The sequence below is a fragment of the Pelobates fuscus genome, chromosome 2 (genome assembly GCF_036172605.1).
Source record: "Pelobates fuscus isolate aPelFus1 chromosome 2, aPelFus1.pri, whole genome shotgun sequence".
NCBI classification, from domain to species: Eukaryota; Metazoa; Chordata; class Amphibia; order Anura; family Pelobatidae; genus Pelobates; species Pelobates fuscus.
Genome location: NC_086318.1, coordinates 136,502,867 through 136,528,540, shown reverse-complemented (window position 1 = coordinate 136,528,540; position 25,674 = coordinate 136,502,867). Strand labels below are relative to the sequence as shown.

At 42.1% G+C, this 25,674-nt stretch overlaps 1 protein-coding gene across 1 annotated transcript in view; it reads left to right on the top strand.

Annotated features, from left to right (window-relative positions):
* The window catches only part of AHSG (alpha 2-HS glycoprotein), a 31,256-nt gene extending 13,995 nt beyond the window's left edge, over nucleotides 1–17,261 (top strand). The window contains exons 3-7 of the mRNA XM_063442737.1: nucleotides 960–1,044; nucleotides 5,952–6,112; nucleotides 7,035–7,142; nucleotides 12,450–12,539; nucleotides 16,233–17,261. Of these exons, the coding sequence (XP_063298807.1) occupies nucleotides 960–1,044; nucleotides 5,952–6,112; nucleotides 7,035–7,142; nucleotides 12,450–12,539; nucleotides 16,233–16,481 (693 nt within the window). The 3' untranslated portion in view covers nucleotides 16,482–17,261. The remainder of the gene's footprint in view (nucleotides 1–959; nucleotides 1,045–5,951; nucleotides 6,113–7,034; nucleotides 7,143–12,449; nucleotides 12,540–16,232) is intronic.
* The last annotated feature ends 8,413 nt before the right edge of the window (nucleotides 17,262–25,674 follow it).

The following is a 25,674-nucleotide window of genomic DNA, read 5'->3' as shown; positions in this document are numbered from 1 at the left end:
GAAAAGACTATCCAAAAATATTACATTGAGACCAAAGGTTATTTACTAAAATGAGAATTGTTAGGAACTCAATATGAATTTAAAGTGAACTTCAAATTCAAGTCCAAAATAGGTAAATTGGAAAAATGAATCTAAACCAGCCATGCTTGCAGTACAGTTATTTTGTATCTAAAATTTGAAACTCCCCTTGAATTCTTTTTGAATTCCAGGTAATTATCACATTAGTAAATAATCCTGTATGTTCCTGAAGTGAAAGCTTACTGTGAGAATAAACCAATAATTCCTTTCCATACTCCACCCATAGCATCCATGTCACCATTTCTAAACTTTTGTGTCCTTAACCTCTATGTCTCCAACCCACATGACCCCCATGCCTCTCTCATTTTCTATCCCCTTGTAGCAGCATCAATCATACTACAGTAGCATGGCCATGTGCCATTCTGGTGGCAACATGGCTGCAGTATTTCCTTTGAGGGCCTGTTTGTAGGCCAGCTGGGGGCTGTTTCTGAGGTCCGCAACGAGCCTATAACTGCACAGATGAGACTTAACCTCTGACTTTTACTTGAAGGGTCAGTTAATGAGGGATACAACACATTTTAACACATGTGGAATCACAACCATAGCTTCAGCCCCTGCAATCCCATTTGTATGGCATGCATTCAATTATGTTAGGCTCAATGTATTGTGCAGCGCCATAAGAAAACAGCGGAAGGTAAGCAATCGGACCAATGGAGATTATATATTTTAAAAAAAAAAACAGTTCTGGTAAAAAGTTCTACTTTTGAAAGTGTTCTTAATTTGAAATTAACACAAAAGACAAAGGGATACTCAATTTAATTGTTCCATTTTTTAGACCCATGCTCCAGAATTACAGTTTTATAGATAATCTCATAATTATTTTTTTTTACATACCATCCATGTATCAGTTATAAACAATGCAACATTTATTGTTATTCCAGGCTGTGGAAGGAGACTGTGATGTTAAAATTCAGAAGCTGCATGGCAATTATACTGTACTTGGGGTGAGGTGCAAATCCGAATTAGGTAAATGTTTTCTTTCATGTTAACTGACATAATACGGATCTTATAAAAATAATTTTAATGTCTTTTATTATTATAATTAACTAAAATGCATGTAGATAGTAAAAAGAAAAACAAATGCATAGTTTCTGTTGTGGGAGGAGTGGCAACAGGACGATAAAAGCCTCACTGTATCACCCAAAGATGTTGACCCATCTGGCGAACTGCCAATTCCCCCACCCATTCTCTCCCACACCAGCTGTTATTTATTAAGTAATAATGAGTTTTTAAATCATTACACATGGGTGTTGGATATAAAATAAGACAGGATACCTTAGTACATTGCAGAGATCACTTTGAGAAAGGCATTGAGCTGAAGCGTTGGGGGTAATTGCGGTCCCTAGCCACAGGTCAGTACACCTATTTGGTCTCTATGTGGGTTTTCATATACATATGTTTACATGAACTTTAACTTTTTGGTAATACTTGGTTTACAGTTTATGCATCTATGTATATATTTATATAGTCTATATTACCACATGCAATTTATTCAAGTCCCTTTTTGACTAAAGTAAATATAATAAAATCTATTTTCTTAGCGTATGGTGTGCAATGGGTTCTTTTCTTTTTCTGTCCCCCTCACCTGTCTCTCCTTCACGGAGCACCTCTATAGACATCTAGGGTTCTTCTGCCCTCAGTTATACTATTAGCAATGATTAAACCCCTACTGTCCCATTTAAACACCATACAATGCATGGCAGAAGAGATTAATACACATTAATGACAGGTAAACAGGGTTTCAATCCACAACAGTCTGTACATATAGCAACAAATCAAAGATGATAGCTCCACGCTGGTTCTAGATTCTGCTACAAATTATGGTATAGCGGAATTCAACACTTCCCCTTTGTGTTCAGCAAACTTTGAGGGTCAACTGCTTGAGTCCTCAAGGTGTCTCTCTCATTCTAAAGCTATGCTAAAATAACTATTTCCCAGAGATTCCTCTTGTCCAAATTTTATGTGATCTAGTCACTCAGTGGATGGTGACAGGAATGAGACAAACCATAGGATTTAAAGACTTTATGTGTCTATAACTTGGACATGCTGAAAGCAGAGCTGTGGAAACAGTATTCATTTTACTAGCAAGTTTTGTAGATTTTGTACAGTATCACCCTACTATCCTGCGGGAATCTCTCCACTAGGGCTACCTCCTTTTTTAATTTTACATGATCTGCACACTCTGGGGGCTAGCTACAGCAAAAAGAAAGCTTAAACTTATCTCCTACTTACACATGCAGACCTCTAATGTATCCAAATCCCCCAGCAGAAAATAGGGGCATTGCTGGGTTCCAGAAATACCTGGGGCTTAAACTCACAGGAAACTTTGATAACTTGTACACTAACAGTGACATATTACCACCTTTCTAGATTATGTCACCATCTTTTTACCCACGAGCAGCATGCTCATGATGAACTTTGAAGAAAACATAGCTTGAAACAAGCACATGCTGCACAGGCAGATATTCAATGCCATCCTGACACATTTTTATTCTAATAGATGGGAAGTTCTGTTCCCCAGCACCCCCCTGACAGTCATCTAGGGGGCACCACTTCCTCCCCATATGTAGTCTGATAGAGAACTAGGGCACTATACTACTGGTCTTTTTTTAAAAACTAGATAGCTTCTTCAATGCTGACAGATTTTATTAGTTTAAAAGAAAAAAACAAAAACCTAATCTAGGCAAAAAATAATGGGGGTTTAGTTACATTATATGATCATACATTGCATAAGTCTGCCACTATATATATAGGGCCGGACTGGACACGAAATTATCCGGTGGGCCAGCATAGTATCTGGGCGGTGCATGGCTGTCTAGTGCACACTGGCCCGCAGGCCGCACATAGCAATTACAGGGTAACTAACATGAGGGACACATGGGTGCTGGGGGGCTATAGGGACACATGAAGGGCTGGGGGGTATAGGGACACATGAAGGGCTAGGGGGTATAGGGACACATGAAGGGCTAGGGGGTATAGGGATACATGGAGGGCTGGGAGGGGGCTATAGGGACACATGGAGGGCAGGGAGGGAGTGCTAATAGGACACATGGAGGGCTGTGTGGCTAATGGGACACATGGGGGTGCTACTGATGGGACAGATGGGACAGATGGGAGACACATACAGGGCTGGGATGGGGGGCTAATGAGACACATAGAGGGCTGGAATGGGGTATAGGGACACATTGAGGGCTGGGAGGGGGTATAGGACACATGGGGGGTCTAATGGGGCACATGGAGGGGCTAGTAAGACACATGGAGGGGTGATGAGACACATACAGGGCTGGGAAGGGGCTAATGGGACAAATGGGGGCAAATGAGACACATGGAGGGCTGGGGGAGCAAATAAGACACATGGAGGACTCGGGGGATTAATGAGACACACGGGGCCAATGAGACACATGGAGGGCTGGGGGGGGCTAATGAGACACATGGAGAGGGGGACTGAGGGGGATAATGAGACACATTAAGGTCTGGGAGGGGGCTATTGGCACACTTGGAGGGCTGTGAGGGGGCTATAGGGACTTATGGAGGGGCTGTGGGAGCTAATAAGACACACAGAGGTCTGGGGGGTAATGAGACACATGAAGGTCTGGGGGGATGGATTAAGAAACATTGATGGTTGGGGATGGATTGAGAAACATGGAGGGATGGGGGCCAATGAGACACATGTAAGGCTAGAGGGATGGAATGAGACACATGGAAGACTGGAGGGGGTGGAATGAGACAGATGAAGGGTTGGGTGGGGGTAATGAGACACATGGAAGGCTGGGAGTGGGGGAATGAGACACATCGAGGGCTAGGGGGTAATAAGACACATGGAGAGGTTGGGGAGTAAAAAAATACACAGAGAGTTGTGGGGAGAAAGAGGGTCTGGGAAATGGAGGAGCTGAGGAAGATGAACAAGAGGCACACATAGGGGCTGGGGAAGGGAGAATGAGACACACAGAAGAGCTGTGAGGAAAGGGAGACACAGAGGTGCTTGGGGCCTGGGAAAGAGACTCACAGAAGAGCTAGGGATGGGGAGAAAGAGACAAAGGGGCTTGGGGGAGAAAGACACATAAAAAGGCATCTTGACTTGTGTCTCCTGCTTTCCCTGTAACTCAGAGTTGACCGGTGAGAGAAAGACTTTGTATTAAAGGGACACTATAGTCACCAGAACTACTACAGTTTAATGTAGTGGTTCTGGTATCTATAGTCTTTCCCTGAAGGCTAAGCACTATAAATGCTATCTTTTCAGAGAAAGGTAACATTTACGCAGACAGCCACTAGAGCTGCTTCCTAGTCCAGTGCTGCACAGTGTGCAGCACCTATGTTGAGCCTCTCCACACTCTACATGGATGTGCTGAATGCTCCCTGTAGAGATGCATTGATGCAATGCATCTTTATGAGGAGATGCTGATTGGTGTGGTGAAACGCAGCATTTTGCCACACAAGCGCAATAGCCTCCCAATGCTTTCCTATGGGAATTGAATTGGCGTTGACTGAGATAATCCAGTTGTCAGCCAAAGTGAAGAGAACACTCTTATTACTTCAAAATAAACAAGATAACTTCCTCTTTTCATTACAATTTCACAATTTCAGCCCAATTACCAAACTTTCCTTTATATGTCAAGGTAGTTGGACTGAAATATTGATTATATGCAAATGCTCAGCTGCTTACAATAAATCCACTCTTTTGTTTATTTTGAAGCCCCATGAGTGCTTTCTGTCACGTTTTAGTGATAGTTTTCAGTTTTAAGGTTTTTTCCCCCCGCTTCCATATCTGCACACTATGCTAGCTCAATGCATTATGGGGCTGGTATAGAATTTTTTCCAGGGCTGCTTTTTATTCCCAGTCCAGCCCTATATATAGATAATTGCTCTTGATCCCCTTCACCACCTGTAAAGCTTTTTGGGTAAAGCCCCAAAAGCTCCCACTCCCCAGCAACACCTATGATAGAGAAGATATAACCTGCTAAGACTATATTTAAATAGTTTTGTGTCATCTGCAAACATTGGCACATGGATTTCTATGCCTCATGCAAGATCAAAGCTCTAGAGTAGATATAGGAAAATAAAAGATCTAATTTGGCAGACAGAAGACCCTATTTAGCTGACAGAAAGAGTATGTTTCATGGATCATTTTAGCTTACAATTGAAAAAAACAACAACTTTGTTCTATGTAAGAAATTTTGCTTTATATCTGTCTTGCTTGATGACAATTATGTTGATTTACATTTTCCCATTGCCGTGTGTTTATCATGGTAACTTCAAAATCATTCTCTCAAACACATGGAAATGGCGAGTCTGTATAATGGCCAAGTATCTTTAAAACATGCTATTTTTTTACATTTATTATCCATTATTCCTTAAATAGTGTTCAATAAATAGACTACAGCTTTGTACATTTTGTACTTTTGTACATATACTTGATTTCATATATCACAGTGACCAAACACTTAGAATTTTCTGATGTTTATGATAAGCAAAGAGAACTGAGTACTTGTTATTAAAAAATTGACATTGGTAACACTTGGTGGTACTAAAAATGGTGACACTTGGTGGTATCTTGGTGGTACTAAAAATGAAGACATGATAGAATGGAGAAGATTGACCAATGTCTTTGTCTAGTATATCTGCTAGCAATAACTGCAAACTCTTTTAAGAGATAAAACAGAACTTTCAATCATTTTTATCCCATTGTCTGCTGAACTATTTCCTAGCTGTTTCATTCTCTATGACCTACTCAACATAAATTTAATAAATTGTGCTAATTTATCTCAAGATCTGCTGATTCATTTTTACCTAGAACCACCTAAGAATTTAGAATGATGCTGCAAAACCATCTCAAGCAACATTATCTCCATCTAGATCTTTATTTATTTTTTTAGATTCAGCAGAAAATGTATTTCCTGTCTGTCCTTTATGTCACCTGGCTCCTTTGAATGACACAAACGTTATCCATGCAGTTGATGTGTCCCTTGTAAACTTCAATGCTGGAAATAACACTGTGTTCTACCACCTACATGAAATTGGTCGGGGGCAATTCCAGGTAAATTTTTAAATGTTCTTTAATTATAAGGGAAAAGAGTACCAAAAGTTACAGTCGGAATAAAATAACCAAATTCCTGTGAATCATCATTCCTAAAGGCAAGTAAAAGTTAATGTGGCAGTGATAGGGCTTCAAGCAAGTATTCATATACATTTTACTCATGTCTAATGTCAACAAGCGTAACAAGCCATAACAAGTCATCAGTGACCATTGACGACTACATGCTTCACGCTGAAAGATGGAAGTTTATTCTGGTACTATCTTTTTCCACATCTCGTGTAACTCTTGTTACAAAAAATAAATAAATAAATGAAGCAGCACCCAGGGACATGGTCACCCACGTAATTCATAAGACTATCACAAATCATCATCATCCTATCTAATATGTATACAATGTAACTCATACATACAACTATACGGAAATACCTGTTCAATATACCAAGTGCTGGTAACAGCCACGAAAAAAAATTTAAAATGATGTTTCTATCCAAACATTTAAGGTACACTCGGGACGTAATGTTATTTATCTAGGTTTGAGAAGAATTTTTAAACTGGTAATTTTCATAAAATGATAGTGATTGTGGTGTTTAATTTTCTTTTTACAATAACATGAAGTGGTTATAGTGCGTAGAGTGTCACTGTAATTGAAATCACTACAACCACAAAACATATTTATAATATCCAGCTTGAGAACTGAGCAGGGACCCACCGAAGGGCAGGCTAATTGAGCTGTTGTCCACTTTCTGAGCACTCTCTAGCAACTTGTTTTTTTGCTCTCCTTAGATTTATAATATCGCCTCCAACGTCATGTACACTAAACTTACATTCCTTAGTCCCCATAGATACATTAATTTTATGGACTGATATTACACTTCGTTCTGTCAGTATTATTATAGCAGTTTTGTTTTTATTTATTTTACAGGCTGCAAACAGTGTGCGTGTTGAATTTGTTGTAGCAGCATCTAACTGTTCCATAGAAGAAGCAAATTCAGGTCTGAGTGCATGTGTGGCGAAAACTGGAGCTGATGCTGTAAGTACCTTTTTATATTTAACGGTACACTGTATGTTACTGATTAGATTAATTATTTTGGATGCAAGAATAACATTTAATCTCCTATAATGAAAGAACAGCTTCAATGAGATGACGAGGTTTTGGTACTTAGAGTATTCCTTTAACATTCCTTGTACTTGTCATCAATTTAGGGGAGTTTATTGTGTTCTTTCTTCTCATGCGCTAGCTTTAAAAGATATCAAGATATTTTCAAACCCTTCACGATTCCTTGGACTCTGTGACATGGGCGCCTGCAGGAATTTTTCGGGGGGGGGGGGGGACAGGGGGGAGGGAGGCATAATTGTAATTAAATCCATGCTTGGTCCCTTTTTGACAGTGTCATGAAAGGGAAGGGGCGTAGTCATTATCACATAAAGCCAGGGTGAATAGTGTTTTCACAACTATGGTGTCAGGAATACATGTTTGTATTCCTGGCACTATAGTGTTCCTTTAAGGAAATTAAAGGAACATTCTGGTCACCATAACAACTTCATCTAAATGAAAATGTTATGATGCCAGGAAGCCCCTGAGTGCTCTCTTTCCATTAAGGGGTTAAACCGCTCTAAATTGGTTTAACTCCAAAGGCTTCCTCCAGCTCCAGATCTCCAGGTCACTCAGTGGTATTCGGCTTCTGAAACAGAGTGTCAGGAAGTGCAGATTGACGTCAGGCATGGGTGCTGCAGATTGGCTAGAGTGGTCAGGCTGATGCTCTAAGCCAATCGCTAGTTCCCGGTTCATAACAATATTTTACTTTTTTTATGAATGTGGAGCTACTGATTGGCTTAGAATGCCAGCTGACTGCTCTAGCCAATCAGCGACACAACTACCCAGCGGCACTCTGTGCTTCCTGACACTCAGTAAATAAAAGTGAACACATTTACACTGATACTTTTTTTTTACCTGGGGAGATCAGAAGGTCCAAAGTTTTCCTGCCAGGCCCAGGTACCAAAGCCTTATGATGTGGTGTCCAGAATAAAGTGGAGGGTTCACTTCTCCTTCCTGCTCCAATCTCCGTTTCTTCTCCTTCATTTGACACAGTCTTCTTTTTCTTCTGACACTGTCTTCTCTCCTCCTTGGCTCATTCTGCTCCTTTACCTTTCTGCTACTTTCTGCTTATTTTGAACCCTTCTGCTCCTTTCTCTTTCTGATCCCTTTCTGCTCCTTCTCCTACTTTATCTTTGTTCTCCTTGCTGTCCCTTGCTACACTTTTCTGCTCCTTTTCCTACTTTACCTATGTGCTCCTTCTGATCCTTTACCTTTGTGCTCCTTCTGTCCCTTTCTGCTCTTTGCAGACCCTTCCTTCTCCTTGCAGACCCTTCCTGCTCCTTGCTGCCCCTTCCTGCTCCTTGCTGCCCCTTCATGCTCCTTGCAGACCCTTTCTGCTCCTTGCTGCCCTTTCCAGCTCCTTGCTGACCCTTTCTGCTCCTTCTACTTTACCTTTGTGCTTCTTTATCTTCCAGCTCCTTGCTAACCCTTCCTGTAGGCTGTCTCCCTCATCCCTCACTTACCTGATCTATAGGCTGCCTTCCCCCCATCCCTCACTTACCTGATCTATAGGCTGTCTCCCCCATCCCTCACTTACCTGATCTGTAGGTGGATCCCCCCATCTCTCACTTACCTGAGCTATAGACTATCTCCCACCATGCCTCACTTCTCTGATCTATAGACTGCCCCCATGCCTCACTTCCCTGATCTAAAGGCTGCCCCCCATGCCTCACTTCCCTGATCTAAAGGCTGCCCCTCATGCCTCACTTCCCTGATCTAAAGGCTGCCCCTCATGCCTCACTTCCCTGATCTATAGGCTGCCCCCCATGCCTCACATACCTGATCTATAGGCTGCCCCCCCATGCCTCACGTTCCTGATCTATAGGCTGCCCCCCATGCCTCACTTCCCTGATCTATAGGCTGCCCCCCATGCCTCACTTCCCTGATCTATAGGCTCCCTTACCCCTCCCCCCTGCAGACACCCATACTCTGTGACAATGTACTGTCCATCCTATTTTTCTGAATGCTCATTTAGTATCTTTATTTCTGGTGCCACCTCCTTTTTACCAACCATCTCAGTTGGCGTTCCTCAAGGCTCTGTTCTTTGTCCTCTTGCATTCTCCATTTACACTGCTTCTCTTGGTAACCTTATAAACTGTTTTGGATTTCAATACCATCGCTATACTGATGATACTCAGATTTACTTCTCTTCCCTTAAACTTTTTCCAACATGTCACAAACGGCTTCTTTTCCAACTTAACTGCATGTCTTACCATTTCCTAAACCGTAATATTTCCAAATATGAACTCCTTGTGTTTTTCTCTTAAATAATCCACCTCATTCTATCTCCCTGTATGTCAATAGAACACCTTTTATGCCAACCCCTCAAGGTTGGTTCCTTGGAGTTACTCTTGACTCAGGCCTTATCTTTTTTTTCACATCCAGTCTGTCTCCTGTAACTTCTACCTAAAAACATTGCCTGCATTCACCATTTTTAACTTTAGATATAACTGAGGCACTTGTTCATGCATTCTTCATTTTCTGACTATTGCAACTCACTACTCATCGACCATTCAAGTACCCACATTGACACTATTCAGACTAAAATGAATGCTGCCACCTTTGCCAATAGATAAATTGGCTTCCTGTACCCTTTGGGATGCAATTTAAATTGTTAACACTAGTAATTTGAATTGGAACCTGTAACGGATCGCCTGGCAACCCGACTGGGTACCTCCGTTGAAGGATGCTCCTGGCGCTTCCGGAGGGCTCCAAGCACTCTAGCAGACACCACAACCACCGCAGGCCAAACCTCTCTTCTTTCAGAGCGAAGCAGGAACAAGCTCTTGAAAGAGCTAAGGAGTGATTATAGCAAGGGAATATGCAGAGCATAGCAATCCCTTGTAGCAGATTCCCCCAATAAGAGACGGAACTCCAAATTAAGGGTGAAGTAGAACTGAAGCTTTAATCCAACACTATGCTTTTATGCACATTTTACACACATAGTACTGCCCACAGGGTTTTGCAGAACAACCAATCAATACGTACAATACACTCAGACACTCCCAGCAATAACACACAAAATCCTCCCGTCTGCCTATGATATAATTACTGAACACAATGGGCTAACGTAATTATCACAGGCAGGAAAATACACAATTTTACACAATATTCATAACTTTAAATGTATACATCACATTCACATTCACTTACATTTTCGGAATCAGCATACTCCAAATACAAACATATGTCAAAATCACACAAATTGGTCCAGTTGTTTTTAAAAGTTAGTTGGAAATCCCTTTTTCCAACTGCAAGCATGGCTTGGGTGTGGTAAGCCAATTATCTCCAGCATACAGCAAATATCTCCATTTGCAACAACAGTAAAAACACATAAAAATACATAATTCCTATCATACTGAACAGAACCCCCACATTCAACCTATCCCCAGATAGCTTGGATCTGAGCGCTCAATATATCCGAACAGCGCTCAGATCCCACAAACATAATAAAATCGCCATGGGGTTTAAGTTTAACAAGGGCCATACACAGTCCAATAGAAGTACATAAGCCCTAAATGCTGTTTTTAAAGTGCCCAATCTCCCAGGGGCTATAGTCCCAAGGCATGAGGCTGACAATCAGTCCCCTCCAAAAACAAGTGGCGAGGTCCCTTTCGCCACAGAACCCAAATGGTACAGGAAGCCAATGTAAGCTCTTGATAGGAGCTCCACTCCTTAATACAATGACTTTTTACTCGGCCCATGGGGGCACAACGCATCGCGTTGCCATATCAACTCCGTCCTTTAGGCCGCCTGGCCGAAGGCTCCACGTGGCAGCCCGGCCTGAATAGATATTGCTTACCTTCGGTCCCACGAATGGCTTCCTCTGCTGATTTGTAGGATGAACTGAAGCCCCTATAAATAAAATATTATTTCATGACATCATGACCTTAAAGGGACCACGTCATCTAGAAGACCCAATGGTGTTTGGGGTCACAGTGATGATGTGGACCAATGGGTCCTTTTGAGCCTATTTAAGGCTTGTTTTAGCCTACTTTCATTGCCCTATTCTGTATAGATTGTCACTTTGTGGTATACTGACCAAGCTTTGTATTGATTTTGTGATTTCTGTAATCCTGACCTTGATTTATCTCAACCCTGTCTCTTGCTGTATTAATACGTTAAGTCTGGCCAGTCTAAGGCTCGGTAATATGTCTTTCGGATCCAATTTTTGTGGGTTTCCACTTCCCTGTGTGTTGTGGTAAGACTCCAGTGACATATACCTCTTCTTATTCCCTCTTCTCTGCAAGTGACTTTGTACTGCTCATTCCTGCACTGCCAACTTTTTCATGGGCTGCCTCATTTCCCTGGAAATCCTTACCTCATGCCATCAGACTCTCCTTTAGCCTCCATTTATTTAAGATGTCAACGAAAACACATCTCTTTAGGATAGCCTACTTTTGTCCTGTGAGATGCCTCTCTCATTATATTTGCCTTCCTCAGTTTCCTTGCTTACATAGTCCAGTACACTCTCTCTCTTGCCACTGTGTGGTTCTTTCACACACCACTTTGACTAATGGATTTTGACACAGGCATCTTATCCATCAACCACTACACCCTTTGACAAGCAACCTTTGGTACTCCAGATGTTTTAGACTACACCTCCCATGATGCTTTGCCAGTATTATGGGTGTAAGAGCATTATGGGGGATGTAGTCTACAACATCTGGAGTGCCAAACATTGCCCATACCTGCTATGACATGCTGTCCTTCCTATTGCATGCATCTTTACCCTTTCCTCATAGATTGAAAGCTGATCTGAGCAGGGTTTTCTTAATCTCTTCATCTCGTCTGTTTTTTATTCTTTATGCTAATTACTTGTTGTCAAAGTCCTCATATTTATCTTGTGATGTAATAAGGTAAAATTCTATTATCTTTTCAAATACTTCCAAGGCATAGGGGTACGTTGCATGATTATGAACCCTGGCTTTTGTTTTGAAATGCAGATACTTGAAAAAGGTAAAAAAAAAAAAATACAAGACAAAACCACACCCTCCAAAAACGAGGAACAGTGAACCATAAATGGGAATGGTGATTGAAGTGCCCCTTTAAAAACAATTACCCGAAAAAAGTATATTGCTTGCACTGCAAAACAAAATGTTATCCATATATATTCATTTAAATATATATGCTATAAATGATAGTTTATGTCTACAAAGTATACAAAGTATAAGCAGTTATAATTGGCTTCAAATAACATATATGAGGAAGAATCTCTAATTTATGTATATTTTGTTACAGCAATATGGTGGGTGCGTTAGTACAGTTGTCCCAAATCCTGCTCTACAGGAGGAGACTGTCAATGTGCAGTGCAACATCTATGGACCACAGGTATGATCAGCACACACCACTGAAGTCTGCAGGCGCTGAATAGAGTAGTAACTGCTGACTGTCTGGAAACCATAGACAATGGTGCAGGTTGTGAAGTGGCAGTGCTACTGCTCAGAGCACAGCTTTCCTGTTCCCATAACTCTAGACACGAGGGATAGCTTAGTTGTATGGAGCTTTTCTATTCTGTCTTTCTGAGGTGAGTAAGGAGAGGGAGAGAGATTAAAATTATCACTTGATTGTGTGGGTGTGTGTCCATGGATATGTATATGCATGTTTATTTCTCCATGTTTGTGTAGTAGTGTGTCTATGGATATGCATTTGTGTGTGCCTTCCACATCAGTACTAGTACATGTTTACATGATTGTTATTGTGTCTTCATACTATAAATGTATTCACCTTCTTTTTCTTTCTTATGCTTTCCACACCCACTCGAGGGGGACACTGAGCTAACCAATCACTGCCCTATCCCTAGGAATACTAGAAAAGTGCATTAAGCATTCCTGACAGACTTACACATGTGCAGCTGGAAAATCTCTTTACCTTGCAACAAAGTGATGCATGTCCTTTTATGTATTTTAAGAGGCTTCACGTGCATATCATTAAAGCTTCAATACTTGCATTTTTTTGTCTAACAAAATGTCATAGGTATTAAAGTGAAGACAACTCAAGCTAACACAATCCTATAACACAAGTATACACTACACTATCTCTAGCTACAAATGAGGAAACTGTAACATGAATGTAGACATTCCTTCTATATATCAGCCATCTTACCTGCACAAGTAAATACTATTTGTATGGCAAATTGTCCAGAGCGGGGGTCCTATTATACTAATTGCATATGTAGTTATGCTCTCTATAGTAATTTCTATATATTGACTTTACCTACCATAAATGCAATGTTGGAGCTGTTTAAATAACATAACACATGTAACATATACATCCATAAGGCTGGCCCAAGACATTGATGCTTGGGATCAAGGGCAAAAGGTGTGCCTCAAGCATCACTTACCAAACCCCACCTTCTGAAGGTACACCTACACTTACCACAAAACTTACCAATACTCTCACATATACAGAGACACAAGCTAGCATTCATACTCTGAATCACAGTAACACACATATATATAGACACACACTCACATATATAGCCAAACACTCACAGCCATATTTTGTAATTGTATTTGTATTACGTGTGCCTTCACTCTCTCCTGCTGCTTACCCTTGTTTCATCGAGAAGGAAGAGGGCTATGGCTGATCTTCATGATTTTGAATGTTAGAGAAGCAGTATCTGTTCACTGGGCAACATTCCTTCTTGCCCTCATTTACATGGTGCCCATTAAATGAGCACTGGATGGGGGGGGCGGGGCCTGACCGCTGCAGGGAGAGGACGCAGACCTGGTTAGCTCCTGCCCTGCAGCAACAATTAAGCTGAATTAAACCACCTAAACGGGACCTAATCGGCCCAAAAAGGCTACCAACCGGCAGGTGACATCAAGGGGCACACAACTATGCCACCCAAACGACAGAACTGGTATACACCACCTGCCCTACCTATGAGGCCTACACGCGTGGTCGGCGCAAGGGAGACGGCCGCTCCCCCGCTGACCCCCACAGCTGGCAAGCGGAGACCAGACCCTCGTTCCCCCCCCTCTGGACCGGTGGGGGTTATCCCGGTCTACCCTCGAGAGACCCTGGCACGACCCGGCGAGAAAGCTGAGGAGACACAGGGTCCTACAACAAGCGATGGCACTACACCTAAAATGGCGGAGACCGCATGCTCCCCCTGTACTCACAGCGAGCAGCAAGACATAGGGCACCGGCTGGACAGGGCCTTCCAGGCTTTCTGGGACAAGCTGGAAGCCCTTATGTTCCCGGAGAGCACTAGGGCAGTACCTGCCATCAAGCCACATACACACCCAAACGAGACCGCACGGGTGCAGGCACAGACATCCCAAGTAAAAGGGTGGCAGCAGCGAGACACTCGCCAGCAGCAGGAGACCGAGGACCGGTCAGATGGCAATAGGAGAAGGCAAGTAATCGAGCAGAGGCACACTAACCTGACCTCCCACCAGCCTCACAGTGAGGGCTTGTCTCCAACGAACAAGGCAGAGGTGCTAGAGGAGAGGGAGACTTTACAGCATGTACCCCCACCAGCGACAGTTAACTTTACCGCCAAGTACAGCGCACTTACAGCTGAGACTTTACACGCACGTCCTGCAGTGAAGCCACAACAGCACCAAGTACAAGCCAGAGAGCTCACCTCAACAGCAGTACCAGGGAGTGCCCCTCCAGCGTCAGTCCCTACCTGCAGACCCACAATAAATCGGGACAGCCTGCAATGCTCAGCTTGGAAACAAGACTCTGTGCACCTCCGGTCGGGAATTGGTTAACCTGTCCTCACCGCATGGACTTAATGGCCATCCACCTTACCCACTGTAAAACAGGGGATATGGCACTCAATCCACCTGGAAAATGAACGCTATCCTGTCTCTCACCACCTTTTATTTTCTCATGTGATACATATGTACAGCATATACAGTACTGGCAAGTATACACCCACAACTCATTCAGCGTGTCCTAAAGTATACAGCATAATGCTACCTATATTGCTCTACTTTACTTTAGAAAGCACCCATATGTGGAATACCACGGCACACACACACAGCTCTTAGGTGAAATGGTGTCTCACTGTGTGCTCATAGATAAATGCAACATACCCTGCCAAGCTACTCACACACATGAATAAGCCTGTTAGCTAATTGTCTTAATCGACTTGATGTTTTCTTTAATCTAAGTTTCAACGTTCTCATATAGTCACACAAGTTTAGGTGATCCACAGTGACCGCTTCATATGTATTGTCGTAATGTGTAACATGTCTGCTTAATCTACAATCAGAACAACTTTACATGTTTCAGCCTAGCATCTGACACAGCATATTAACCTACTGCGTGGAAACAAAAGCGTTGTTTTTATATGTTATGTTTCTCAATCTCTCTAAGCTATGTACATCATTAATGTTTTATCCTGTTTATATAACTACTAAAAAAAGTGCAATGTCAATAATGCCATGTAATAATGCGTGTTTGCAAACTTGAATGCACCAGCTATTGTGGCAGTGTAAATTCACATGTTAATCTTATGCACGAACAAAAATAAAGAATTAAAAAAAAAAAAAAAAAAAAAAAAAATGAGCACTGGATGCCAGGATATCACCTCACATCCCAACACCCTCTGCCTGGTTTACTGTTAATATGCAGCTGACAGACGGTAACTCTCTCCTTCTTACTGCAGTTTCTGAATGCTGGACAGACAGCAGTTAACATTTTGTCTTGCACCTAAAAATTCCAGTGCTCATCCCAACAAATTGCCTCCTGTCTTCCTTAGCAATATAACCAGAGCTGCCTTGTCAATTCCCATCAATGAATTATAGCTATCAAAAAGCATAGGGCAACCTTCCAGGATGGGGTATGCATTGAACAAGGAGTGGCATGTGTATGGAACCATAAAGCAATGTGCCACCACCATCCCAAAGTGTTGTTTAGGTCTGTTGGACCAACCTTGATCTTTAGATTTTAGCTGAATTATTCCACCATCTGCTGTCTTAAATATGAATTACAAGCTCTATCAATGTTACTGATGTGTTTGAATTTGCATGGTCATATTAATCGTTTGCAATTTTGTGTTTTTAGCCTGCACAAGATCAACAAGCAACAGTACAAGATGTACCTGTGGTACCACAGCAACCGAAAGTGCATGGGCATTATCACCATAACCTCTATCATTCAAGTTTGTGGCCACACTCATCTGAATCAAGTTCTGCAGAGCATCACCACAAAGCTATTGGCAAGCCCGTGGTCAGAAGGTCACTGACTGGTGAGCCTGTACCCCCAAATACACTGCAAAGACCACTATGTCCGGGGAGAAAAATTTTCTTTTAATCGCCTACCGCTTGAAAAAAGTTAAATGCAAACCAGTGAATAAGTAGGACACAATTAGTTGCATGTTTGTCTATCATGTTTCATATATTTAGGAGTTTAAAAGATTTTTTTTCCCACACAAAGCCTAAATAATAAATGTTGACAGGTAAGAAAATGGCACAAAAAAAATTGTTGTACAATCAAGCTTGCATACATATTTTCAGACAGATATGCTGAAATGATGGAATTGTCAGTGGAGTGCAAACAGCAATATCAACAAAACCTCTCCTCCTGCTTAATATGTTTGAACCACAAATTGGCGACCAAATGTTGTACCACATATATCATAATTCTCTACCACCTAACTTCGGTAGTCCAATAACAGTAGAAGGGCCAAGGTTGAACACGATTCTTCTAAACATGCAGTTCATTACAGCTCTGTATTTGAAAATAACAAAAATTAAGAGCCTTCTTTCAATCATATTCATAAAACTAATCTTCTCAATAAAAATTACACAGAATTTTAAAAAACTCTAAATCAATAAAGGCCTCATTGTCTGCTTTTCATTTGTATGTATCACCCTGTTTGAGCTCAGGAAATGAATCTAGAACACTTCACTGTTAAATTAGAAATTGTATTTGACAGGTGTTTGCTTATATATCCAATGGTGCTAAACTTTACTGTAATGCCACGTGTGGATTTATGAATTACTAAAACATGCTGTGACAACATTTGGTCCAGTACAAACAATAAATCAAATGGTGCTTCTTTTTTCCTAATAAAAAAAATATTGCTTACTATTTAATGTGCCTTGTTACATTTGCTCTCTTTATTTAAAGGAACACTATAGGTTCTGGAACACAAACATGTATTCCCGACCCTATAGTGTTTTATCCACTATTTAGCTGGCTTGCCTCCCTTACTCTCCCGTAGAAAATGTTAAAACTCACCTTATTTCCAGCGCCACGCGGGTCCACTGACGCTGGCCCCGATCCCGATCTGCCTCCTTGGTGACATCATCAGAATTGAATCAGTGCATCTCTATGAGAAAAATTCAGCATCTCCATGCAGAGCGTGGAGACGCCGAATGGCAGCACTGCCCCAGGAAGCACCTCCAGTGGCCAACTGAGGAGTGGCAACTTGGAAGTGTCCTTAGGGGACAATGTAAACACTGCCTTTTCTATGACATGGATATTCCTTGAGTATGATTATACTCACCAGAACATTAAGTTTTAGTTGTTCTGTTGACTATAGTGTCCATTTAGTAAGTTTTAATGTCTTGAGTTTCCATTTACATTAGGAAATGACTACCACTTCTTACATCCACTCTCACAACGGCTGTCCATGTCTTACTAGGGGGTAGGGAGGTAGGGATATAGAGGAATCTAGATATAGAGGGATAATGTTGGGAGTGTGATAGTAGGATGAGTAGAGGATGAGGCCACGTGGTGTCATGTGGAGGAACTGTGTCATCCAGAAAAACTAAGACTTCAATTTAAACTATTCTTGCAACCTTCTTTTCTTGTTTATAAAATATATCGTACCCCTACAACTTGTGTTACTTTATCCCACTCCATCTAGAATGTAAGCTTGTTTGAGTGGGGCCTTCAACACCATCTGTTCCTGTGCGTCTAACTCATCTTGTTGTGAAGACTTGTTTTTAGTCCACCCATTATACGGCAGTTTGTTGGTGCTTTATAAATAATACTATTAATAATAATAGGCAGCCACTGTTAGGATGAAGGAGACCAGTGTGAATGTAGTAGTCTGTATCTAGCATGTGCCTAGTCAGGATGGGGGGGGGTTTGGGGTAGGAGCCAGGGCCGGCGCATCCATAAGGCGGCACAGGTGGCCGCCTTAGGGCGCCAGAGCAGGGGGGCGCAAAAATCCGAATCCCCTGCCTCTGGCTGAGCACTCTGATTTTTCAGATTACCTGTCTCCCTGCAGCCAGTGGAGTCAGCCGGCCTCTCATGATGATGCTAGGACGAGGGGGAGTGACTTCCACTGCTCTTTTCCCAGACTCCCCATTATTCAATTGGGGAGTCTGGAAGAAACATAGAATGTTTCTATCATATCCCCCCTGTCTCGTCTTTCCTCCAAGCTATACATGTTAAGATCCTTTAACCTTTCCTGGTAAGTTTTATCCTGCAATCCATGAATCAGCTTAGTAGTGCTTCTCTGAACTCTCTCTAAGGTATCAATATCCTTCTGAAGATACGGTCTCCAGTACTGCGTACAATACTCCAAATGAGATCTCACCAGTGTTCTGTACAATGGCATGAGCACTTCCCTCTTTCTACTGCTAATACCTCTCCCTATACAACCAAGCATTCTGCTAGCATTTCCTGCTGCTCTATTACATTGTCTGCCTACCTTTAAGTCATCAGAAATAATCACCCCTAAATCCCTTTCCTCAGATGTTGAGGTTAGGACTCTATCAAATATTCTTTACTCTGCCCTTGGGTTTTTATGTCCAAGATGCATTATCTTGCACTTATCCACATTAAATGTCAGTTGCCACAACTCTGACCATTTTTCTAGTTTACCTAAATCATTAGCCATTTGGCTTATCCCTCCTGGAACATCAACCCTGTTACATATCTAAGTATCATCAGCAAAAATACATACCTTACCATCAAGACCTTCTGCAATATCACTAATAAAAATATTAAAGAGAATGGGTCCAAGTACAGATCCCTGAGGTATTGGAATCCAAACTTAAATGGTTTTGCTAGTACACCACTAAGCTCTTTTAATAGCGTTGGGTGTATTCCATCAGGTCCCATTGACTTATTTGTCTTTACTTTTGACAGTTGAAATACAACCTCTTCCTCTGTAAACTCACGTGTAATAAATTACTCATTTATCCTTTTTTTTTAACTGAGGTCCCTTTCCTTCATTTTCATCTGTAAATACCGAACAAAAATATTCATTGAGGCAGTCAGCTAGACCTTTATCCTCTTCTACATACCTTCCTTCTTTTGTTTTTAATCTAACTAATCCTTGTTTTACTTTTCTTTCCTCGTTTATGTATCTAAAAAAAAAAAGTTTTGTCCCCCTTTTTTACTATTTTCTCTTCTGTGTGTGATTTGGAAGCTCTTATAACTTGCTTAGCCTCTTTCTGCCTAATCTTATAGATCATTCTGTCTTCCTCACTCTGGTTTTTTTTATAATTACTAAATGCTAACTTTTTGTTTTTTACTATTTTGGCCACATCTGTGGAGTACCACAGTGGTTTCTAGAATTTTTGCCTTTTACTGACAAGCCTAATGCAATTTTCTGTTGCCTTCAGTAGTGCAACTTTTAAATAATCCCATTTCTCTTGGACTCCATTTAAATTGCTCCAGTCTGATAATGACTCCTTTACACATATTCTAATTTTAGAAAAGTCTGTTTTTCTAAAGTCTAAAACTTTTGTTTTTGTGTGGTGTGATTCAGTCACTGTTCTTATATTAAACCACACTGACTGATGATCACTGGATCCTAAACTTTCACCTACAGTAATATCGGATACCAAATCTCCACTTGCTAACCCTAAATCTAGTATGGCCTCTTTACGAGTTGGCTCCTCAACGACTTGTAGGGAGTTTAGAATATGTGTGCTCCTGGCACAAGCAGCTATTTTTGTTTTCCAATTCACATGAGGAAGATTAAAGTCACCCATGATGATAACTTCCCCCTTCATTGTCATTTTAGCTATTTCCTCAACTAGTAGATTAGCTAACTCTTCAATTTTTCCTGGGGGTCTATAAATCACACCTACACGAGTTACTGTGTGATTACCAAATTCTAACGTAACCCAAACGGACTCTATGTTCGCATCACTAACTTTTATTAGGCTAGATTTTATGCTATGCTTCACATACAGGGCCACCCCTCCCCCTTTCCTGCCTTCCCTGTCTTTTCTATATAAAGAGTACCCTGGTATTGCTATGTCCCTGTCATTTTTCTCATTATACCAGGTCTCAGTAACAGCGACTAAATCTACACTATCAGTTCAAGAGCAGTGGAAGTCGGGCCGGCTGACTTCCTTGCAGCTCTGTACTGGCTGCAGGCTCCTGCTCCTGCCCAAACCTCCCTGGCCCAAGGTAAGCCTCAAGGGTGGGAGGATATACTTACATTTTCTTTGTCAGCCCATGCCCCCCTCTACAGCCCCTGGCAACTTCTTTTATAGCCCCAGTGCCCCCGCCACAGCCCCTGTATCCTCCTCTACAGCTCCTGCCCACCCCATCTATAGCCCCTGGTATTAAAGTGAAGACAACTCAAGCTAACACAATCCTATAACACAAGTATACACTACACTATCTCTAGCTACAAATGAGGAAACTGTAACATGAATGTAGACATTCCTTCTATATATCAGCCATCTTACCTGCACAAGTAAATACTATTTGTATGGCAAATTGTCCAAGGCGGGGGTCCTATTATACTAATTGCATATGTAGTTATGCTCTCTATAGTAATTTCTATATATTGACTTTACCAGACCCTGTGTCCCCCTCTACAGCCCATGTCCCCCCTACAGTCTCCGTGTCCCCCCCTTTACAGCCCCTGTGTCCCCCCTCTACAGCCCCTGTGTCCCCCCTCTACAGCCCCTGTGTCCCCCCTCCCCCTCTACAGCCCCTGTGTCCCCCCCACTGCACCAATATCACTTTATATTGAGATGAAGTTGTCTGTGTGACTATGGTTTCTTTTCACTGATTGTTGTTTATGTATAATATAAACTTGGGGACAGAAACAAAAGATACTAGTAATTCACTTTAATAAGTATAAACACCATTCCCACATTAAATTGCCTCTAACACATTTTGGAAAAGTGGTTTTCCTGTAAACAGAATCAACATTGGAAATTCACTTTATCTCCACAAGTAATCGAGAGGAGGTTTGGAGATGTTGCTTCACATTCTGATGTTTAAAATGCTCCGTGACATAATGGATGCTTTGTATCCCCTTCATCCCAATACCTTGTCATATCTAATAGAATCTTTATGACAAAAATTGCCTGTATTTTGCGATATAATGTCACTAAAATTCCAGTGCAATCAAAACATATAAAAGGCAAAGAACTTTGTAATACAATAACTACATTATTTTGATACTAACTGAAACATAAAAATGTAACAAATTACTAAATATTCCTTGATAAAATGGTCATATCATTCCTCTGACTCTCCAGCTAATTAACTGATGGCAAACTTCTGAAGACATTTGTCTGGGACTTTGAATCACGCTGGTTCTTGGGGTTTACTCAGCTAGCACTTATGCTATTTCAGTCTGGGACTTTACATTCTTTGAAGTAACTTCTCTGTTAATTTTCTTGGATAGATTTTTTTTTACAACATGCCAACTCAAACAATGGAAGCATAGTGCAAATAATTCAAGGTTTACCACATGCAAGGCAAATATTACATGTTATGTTACCACAAGCTAATGATCAATCAAAAGTTAACCAGCTTGAGTCAGTTGCAAATAACCCCAGAACTTTTGGGGATAAAAATCACTAAAGGAAGAGATTCACAATTGCATTGTATGGTGTCATGTTTAAACATAGAAATTGCACTCTTTATTAATGGAATATAAATTGGTGCCCTATTTTTTATCCCTTTAGAACAGTAGAAAATAAAAAGTAGGAAACTACATTAACCATTGTGTTCAGCCGGCCTTAACAGCAAATATATGCATCAGCCATCCTAGAATAAGTTAGGATGTGTAAGTGTAGTATCCTTAAAGGAACATATATTTCTAATTATTTAAAAATGTTACACATTTTGGTTGTGGACGTTTTCATTAATTGACCTTTTCACTAACTTCTAACAAGGGATGTTGCAGTTGCCAGCCTGCGTCAGCCGAGAGAGCTTCTATTCTTCTAATATACCTCTGTCCTTTATCTAAATGGTGTGGGTGAGAAAAAAAAAACTTGTTTGAGCTAAGCGGCAAAAAAAATAAATAAAAAAAAATCCTAAATAGAAAAAGTCATCAGACATCAAAAGTTCTTGAGAAATATACATGGATGCCTTACTAAGTGATCCTTAATATCTTCACAAATTGTCGATCATAACGAACATCAGACAACAACTGGGTATACATATTCTCTCATATAGTGAAAGGAGGTAGAAGTAGTTGGCCTCCCCAGTGGCAGATTGGACTACGGGGAGAGGATGTAGTTGGTCTCCATTCACATTGGCAGGAGAATCGCCAGGGCAAGGAGGCAAAGATAGCCAGCCTCTCTCACTAGCAGCAGTTTGCCTCCCAGGGAGAGGAGGCAGATTGCCTCACTCCCCAGTGGCAGTTTGAGCTCCCAGGTCAGCCTCCTGCTCGCAGACTATAGGCCTAACTCCAAGAGCCAAAATGGGCTTTTGTTATTGTGAGAAGGAGTATGCCATGCTTCCCAGCTGGGCTTGTGGATCTCTGGGGATCTCCTAAATGCGTTTTAAATATTGAGCGCCTGCCTGGGAGATACACTGAAACACTCTGAAACATTTCCATGGGTTGAAACTGTGCCGTGATCTGGCTAATCTTTTAGAGGGATGTGTTGGGCATTGCTTTGTATGGAGGACCCCTTGCAGGGAGAATCAACAGTGTTCTGAATAAATAGCCATATTCTGTACAATAAAGATCATTCTACCTCCTACATTTAGACTTGCCAAATGTGTGTGGAAAAAAACTATAGTAAAGCTATAATCACTAATCTACAGGAGAGGGGGTCTCCCAAGCTATATTCACTGCAGTCTGGTCCTAAGGAAGAGGTCCTCAGAGACCCCAATCAAGACTGAATTTGAAGCGCTTCAGACTCCTTTGTACTAGACAGGAAGCTGACCTGGTGGAGGTACTCAGTGTAGTGGACCACGGGTAACCCAACTGGTTACCTCCGCTAATTCCCTTTCTTCAGGTCAGGAACCATTTAAAGTACAAAGAGACCCATTTCCAGGGTGGGGCCGGACCGCCATGCTGACCGGTCGCATGCAGGAGAGGCTCCGAAGAAATCTGGCCTTCTGGGTAAAAACTGCAGCTCTGGTACTTGAAACGAGCCCACGAGACATCTACACGGTGGTGGACGAGGTGGCAGACCCTGAGAGCGTGAGTCTTGGGTCCCCAGTGGGGAGCACAAAGCTTCGGGGGCTGCGGCCTACTCGAGAGGGGAGCGGGGTGGACGGCTACCTCCCTTCCCGGTTGCCACATGCCGACTTCCAGAGGCACCTGCCAGCCCCGTTTCCCCCCTGTTGACCGTAGGGGTTTAACTGCGGAGAGCTCAGGATGTGTGGAGACTGGGTGGCGTGGAATTCCCAAGGCCTACCTTCCAACGGTTCCTTCCCTCATGAAGCTCCAGGGGGGAGAAATCACGCCACTCACCGAAAAGTAAAACCGCAAAGCAAGTCCAGTGGAGAGTCCACTGTTAACCCCCACTGGGGAGAGCTCAGCAATGTGAGAGTCACTGGATTAAACAGCCACTAAGCTTGCCAAGCATCGAAGGGCCTCACAAACATGAAAGGGGAAGCTCTAATGCAACGCAGATGAATCCCTGAAATACCTGCAAAGACCTCTGGGCCTATATTATTTTACCTACTCAGACCTGCTGTATCATCTGTTAACAGACTATAAGTCTCCAGTGACTCCCTTAATACACTTTATGTCACCACAGAGGCACACACAACAAGGGCTATGCAAGAGTCTGCAGCGTTTGGGATACCGATTACAGCCTCTGATCCAAACTTCTCTGACATTATCTGCAGCCATTTTTGTTTTTGCCTAACCATTTCTCCCGCTAGGTCCCACACAGATATATGTATTTTCACAGCAGTGGTCTTGACTATAAAATTTGTTTGCCTTGCATGTAACCTAACATTTATTACTTAAACAGTTCCAACCATGATTTGCCTAGCATTTAACCTCACATTTATTACTTAAACAGTTCCAACCGTGTCTTGCCTAGCATGTTACCTAACATTTAGTACTTAAGCAGTTCCATCCGTGTCTTGCCTATCTTCCCTGCAGAGTATATACAGAGAATTAGACAAGTTTATCTTACATGAGTAGTACCTATCAAAACATTGTGCAGAATTGTAAAAATGCCATTTCACTGTATCGTCATGTAACACATATTGCCTGGTCATGCTGTTGGGGCATTGCAGATCAGCCTGTATTCTTTACTTGCACTGCAAAAATAAAGAATGAAAAAAAAAAAAAAATTAGACCCATTTCCCCCCAGTAACTGGACGACACACACAGTCCTGGACGTACAACAACACTTTATTGGCCACACACAGCTTTTATGCATAACCCCATGCAAGGGGTTTCCCACACAAAGAGTCAAGGTTACATCCCAAGATCCTCCCCCTCTGTGGGACCCTAGCATGGGAAGGGACTTTGTTCCCTTTGTCCCCAAAGCCCACCACTGTGAACACAGGGTTTCCCACACTAGCCGCCAGGTGGTCCTCTTCCCAGGAGCCTCTGTGCCTGGGAGTCCAGGAGCGGGTGAAAGGGACCGTCCCTTTGTCTCCCAGGCACAGAAAAGCCCGCCCACGCGAAAAGAGCTGGTCTCTTTGACCCCACAGACACCAACAAGCCCATCAACTTAGCCAGTGTCCCATGAGTGTCCCCACCAAACTCAGGGAACGTTACGAATGCGAACATTCTGATGAATTGGTGTGAACGTTCTAATGAGGCACTGGGGAGGTCCTTGTTTGGGAGACAAATGAGTCGGGAAACAATCCACGAATGCTCCCCCTGGTGGTGTTCGTCTGTACGAATGGTGGCCACCCAAGGAAGCACTGATTAAATGTTTCCCTTTGCAGTTTACGGTTTGACACCTATGTAGTGAGGTGTAAACGTTCGAACATAACATTTTCAATGAGATATCAGGGTGATCCTTGTTCGAGAGGTGAATGGATTCCTTTCGTGGAAGACCTCCCGAAAGGGGAGCGGGCACAGTAAAAGAAAGAATGGTCAGGACACACATAATATAAAGAAAGGCAATTCACGGACAGGCAGTGGTTCCGCCACACTCAGTAAACGAGCTCCAACAGAGATGTGTTTGTAAGTAATGTTTGTGTTTGATTGCAGGGGTGTGTTTGCATTTAGTGTTGGTGTTTGATTGCAGGGATGTGGGCACATACACAGCCACATACATATATGCATACACACAGATATACACACAAACACACTGACACACACACTGACACATACATACACACATAAATGTCATAGTATTAATAT